General features: G+C 39.9%; 1 protein-coding gene across 5 annotated transcripts in view; it reads right to left on the bottom strand.

Annotated features, from left to right (window-relative positions):
* LOC109487507 (nucleolin-like) overlaps positions 1-4,903 on the bottom strand; it is a 21,558-nt gene that overhangs the window by 13,089 nt on the left and 3,566 nt on the right. For 3 of the 5 annotated variants that reach the window (XM_019791506.1, XM_019791503.1, XM_019791507.1), the window contains exons 3-10: positions 4,066-4,185; positions 3,810-3,939; positions 3,069-3,155; positions 2,683-2,892; positions 2,142-2,271; positions 1,684-1,832; positions 1,141-1,273; positions 22-133 (exon numbers count right to left, since the gene is read on the bottom strand). In XM_019791506.1, coding sequence (XP_019647065.1) covers positions 22-133; positions 1,141-1,273; positions 1,684-1,832; positions 2,142-2,271; positions 2,683-2,892; positions 3,069-3,155; positions 3,810-3,939; positions 4,066-4,185 — 1,071 coding nt within the window. The remainder of the gene's footprint in view (positions 1-21; positions 134-1,140; positions 1,274-1,683; positions 1,833-2,141; positions 2,272-2,682; positions 2,893-3,068; positions 3,156-3,809; positions 3,940-4,065; positions 4,186-4,903) is intronic. The other 2 variants (XM_019791504.1, XM_019791508.1) reach the window with 1 other exon arrangement.

Consider the following 4,903-nt stretch of genomic DNA (forward strand, 5'->3'; position numbering starts at 1 on the left):
AGACTTCCCGGTGAACTGAGCCTTAGAGCCGACGTAGTCCATCCCGACCCTGCGGCCGTCCACCTCCACTCCATCCATGGACGACTTTACCTCCTCAACCTTAGCTTCACTCTCAAACTCTACAAACGCAATCCTACAGGGGAGGGAATGGTTGGTTGAAATATATTTAGAGCCTGTCCTTTAAAGACATCCAATGCGATTTCAGGGCAGCAAAAACTGGAAATATTCTGAATAAGGCAATCTTTGTGATACTGACACATACTGCTTCATATTAGCACATTTAAATCAGCATTTCATACTAAAGGCTTTTAAACAAGCCCCAAGATGAGTCCTTTACTTTCTTGGTGGTACGCTACAAATCAGCCCAGGGCCCTTCCAGTAATCATTTTCCGTCAGAATTTTTGCTCCATAAACATTGGGACAATGTGGTTCAACTGAGTATGTAGATAATTGACTAGAATATTGGCTTTGAAAAATTGCACGCCCTAAAAACTGCATCAGTTGCCTTTAATATCCAGTCAGTCAGTCAATTTTCTCTGAGTCTGATCATGAAAATTGTTCCTTTGAGAAGAGAATGATATTTCTTACCAGGTTTCCAGATGATGAATACTATAGTTAATAAGTTGCGTAGCATTCCTTTGTTTATGATGAAATGGTTTATTGAGGATAAAAACCCTGGCAGCCTTACATAGGCTGAATTGTGGTTCTTTCACAATTCAATCATCTTAGACAACATAATACAGAATTCTTATCACGTAGATTAAAACAGGAATGTACGATCATTCAATATATTAAAATCAATTGGTGACTACATTTTAAAACGTTTTACTTATAGATAAGCTATTTTATATACATGGAGGCCGCACGGAAATTTACATGTTATCATTTAGCAGTCGTACGCAGAAGGGAAAAGTGCTGTTCTGATACCGAGCAGTTCTGCATTTGTACTGAGTAAAAGAGTTGCTATTTCTGAGAGTTCTGAGGTGAGTATCACCCCGTCTAGGTGGCAACCATTCACGGTACTTCTCAGAGTTAAGAAGTGAAGTTGCGAATCTTAGGCACAGTTCCTGTCGTCTAGCGTCAAGACGGCTGAGACCAGTAAGGTTCAGAGCAGATTATTCATTTAAACACTAAACTCACCCCTTGGGCCGTCCGCTGTCCTTGAAGACCGGTATACGCACGTCTACGGCGTCTGTGAAGACCTCCATCACACTCTCCTTCGTGGAGTCGTACGACAGGTTCTTCAGGAACAGGGTACGGGCATCTCGGTCATCTGGAAGGATGGAAATATGTAGAGTTTACTTCCTTGTAGTTTCGAAAATAGTTTCACCAGGTTGGTAAAGCCTAGGATACAGGGATTTTATTGTACACAACCAAGATTGTCTCTTACTTTGCTTACATTTCATGCGAGAAGCAGAACTCCAGTCAAAAGCTCTGAGGAAGGTGTCTGACAGACACCAAATGTAAGCAAGGCTAGAGACAACACTGATTGTGTACAAGAAAATCCCTACATAATAGTATATTGTTTGTAGTTTGTACTACAGAATAAAGAAACAATCAGATTATGGTCAAGACCTCTCATGGGACAAATAAACTCTGACCTATGTGGACAGGTGGTCACTATATATGGACAGGATTCTTAATGTCAATGGGAGAAATTATCTAAGGGACCAGCCGTCTTACTGTCGTTTCCAAAGTTCTGGCCTGGGCTCTTTGGTTCTTGTTTCTTGCTCTTTGCCTTCTCAACCTTCAGCTCTGTCCCTGCCAGAGTTGCACCGTTCAGTTCCAGGGCTGTGGCTTCCTCAGCTGCTGGTACATCCACATAGGCCAGGCTGTGGAGGGGAGGGAGGAGCAACTATTATTAGATGAGCCTTGAAATTTGCTAGATACAACTGTCATGGGTACAATTCTCCATCATTTGACAGATTAGTGTGTTAATTCTAGAGAACGTTTGCATGTGAGCATGTGTGTGTTTGTGTATACCTGTGTGTGTGTTTGTACCTGTGTGTGTGTACACGTGTGTGTATGTGTGTGTGCATGTGAGCATGTCTGTGTGTACCTGTGTGTTTGTGTGTGTGTACCTGTGTTTGTTTGTGTGTGTACCTGTGTGTGTCTTTCAACTTTTCTTTAAGATGACTTACCTTACACCTGAAGACTTTGTGAGGTACCGAAGATCCAAGACCTCCAGCCCCTTCTTCTTAAAGAACTTGCGCAGCTTTTCTTCCGTGACCTTCTCAGTCAGGTTGCCTACAAACAGGGTCGACTGTTCACCTGGTGCGAGGGGGGCAGACAGACAGATTAGTCTTACTCTATTCCTGCAGTTCCTACAAGATCTGGCAGAGGGAGTAGGGCACTTACTGCAGATTCCAACAGAGGGGGTAAAATCTCCAATCTCAGCTTGCCTTCTTTGCTCATTTGCCAAGGCTGAACCTTTGTTTATAGCTAAGGGTATGTGAAGATAAGTAATAAAAATAATTTTTTGGAAAAGATGATAAGAAAATCACTTAATGATTACTAATTCAGTTGATTGATAGATGAACATAGAGCTGTTGTGTTAACCTTCCTGTGACACAAGATTTCTTTATGCTTGATTACGTAAAGCAAGATTTTAGCTGGTGTGTTATGCTGAAGGGCCGTTATACCAGCTATAAAGATCTGCAGATCTGATCTACAATTTTGTACCTTCGACTTTGGCCTTCTTGGCAGGGGACTCTTCCTCGACAGCTGCCTTGGCTTTTCTCTTGCCAGCCTGGGGAGTTTCCTCTTCTTCTTCTTCCTCCTCCTCATCTTCTTCATCATCACTGTCCTCTTCTTCATCTTCCTCATCACTATCCTCCTCCTCATCTTCATCATCATCATCTTCATCTTCATCACTGTCATCTTCATCTTCTTCTGAACATGTACAGAAATTGAACTTTACTTTAAGCATCAATCTGACAGTGTGTAATGTGCATGCCACTTTCTGACTTTCTTTTTACCTTGCTATTACCAGAAAACTACAGTTATAACTTGTCCCTGAAGGTTAAATCTAACAAATTTGATCTTAGAAGTGACTTGGCATTTTATACCTTCTGCTTTTGCTTTCTTGGCGGGAACAGCTGCCTTGGTCTCAGCCTTACGTTTGGTGGCCTGGGGAGCCGGGGTCTCTTCCTCATCTGCATGGATCAAAATTAAACAACATGATGAAATTATACAGTGGTCGAAATACTTTTTTTCAGTGCTCTGCAATATTGCAGAAGAGTCAAAATTTTGTTCTGCAATTTGGAAATACTTTCTGCAAATACACAAGCCTCTATACTACAATCTTGCAAGTTTATAAGCATGAACTATTGATTGATATGCAAATTAGTGAAGACAAATTTTTGGAAGTTCAAAAGGAAACAAAAGACAAACAAGTCAAGACAAGGTTGATGTAAATTAGTGAAGAAGCTCCTGTTGTTTCAGAACAGGAACTTAAGTGTTGTCTGCCCTTGGGGCCAAGAGCACCAAATCCCAAGTGCCAATTTTTCCTGCTGCAAAATTGCAGATTGTATAAATTTTTCTTCTGCAATCTTTGAAATCTATCTGCAGATTGCAGACTGCAGACAGGTATTTCGAACACTGATATAGCAGTGGTTCAGAGCACATTTTGATTTTAAATGATCCTACAATAGCATAGCCAATCATGTCAAGTTCTTTCAATACACTTTCCCTCTAAAACATTGGTTCAGACAGAAAACATATGCTAGTTATTCATACCTTTCATAACAAAAATAACTTAAATTAATCTTAGGATTTCCATTCAGGAAAGCTAACAAAACCTTCTTTACCTTCATCTGACTCTTCCTCACTAGATTCTTCTTCATCTTCATCATCATCATCACTATCCTCCTCCTCTGCCTGTTTAGCTGCAGCCTTTCCGTTCTGACCTTTCACCTCTTCTTCTTCTTCACTGTCATCCTAACAAAGAGCAAGGTTTTTGAAATTATGAGTCATGACATTCTGGGCTACAATATTCAATATTCTATCAAAAATGACACTGTCATCAATTCTCCATCTCCTAAGAGACAAGACTTTCAAGCATACCTCATCCTCCTCATCGTCATCACTTTCATCTTCATCATCATCTTCCTCATCTTCATCACTGTCCTCATCACTGTCATCATCTGCCACAGCTACAGCTTTGGCTGGCTGTGCCTTTGTTGTCTGTGTAGAAAAAAAATTCTCGATGTTAGTTTGGAGTTAGTCTATAAGGCCACACCAATTTAATTTCTTGGTTAACGGATTCGCCGCTTCGTTTTTTTCTGATTTGCAAATAAAAATAAAAATTTAGAATCAACTGCAAAATGCTCATATTTTGCCCTGAACAGTTGAAAACAGTCCTTTTCTTCCTAGTTATTACAGTTATTCCATCTTTCAATGCAGTGCTACCATCAAAAGTTCAAAATTCATTGTTTAAATTTTGAACCAGCCTGCTGTGTTGACTTCATGGCTCCTATCGTACCATTTTGGGCCATAATACTAATAGGATGTCTAGGCCTGTTTTTATTTTTATTTTTTTTCGCCCGCCCGCTCCATTATTTTTCTAGAAAAATCCGTTAACCAAGAAATTAAATTGGTGTGGCCTAAGAACAAAGGAAAAGATTACGCAAGAGATTCTTACATCAGCATGAAAGTTCATCTGAGTTGGTAAATTACATTATGAAAAACTTAAACTGGGTCAGATAGCTGAGGAAGACTGAGTGATTCAGTCGAAAATTTCTGGTGAGTCAAATTTTGAGTTGGAGAACAGTTTAAGTTTTTCATAATGTAAGAGATTCTTATTTCTTTCAAAGTGTACAAATTCAACATCCGTGAATAGTTTCATCAGGTAAGTAAGTCACTGAGTAAAGCTCTTTTTTACACAACCAAGTTTTTTATTCAG

Source organism: Branchiostoma belcheri, unplaced genomic scaffold (genome assembly GCF_001625305.1).
Source record: "Branchiostoma belcheri isolate BF01 breed outbred unplaced genomic scaffold, Haploidv18h27 scaffold89, whole genome shotgun sequence".
NCBI classification, from domain to species: domain Eukaryota; kingdom Metazoa; phylum Chordata; class Leptocardii; order Amphioxiformes; family Branchiostomatidae; genus Branchiostoma; species Branchiostoma belcheri.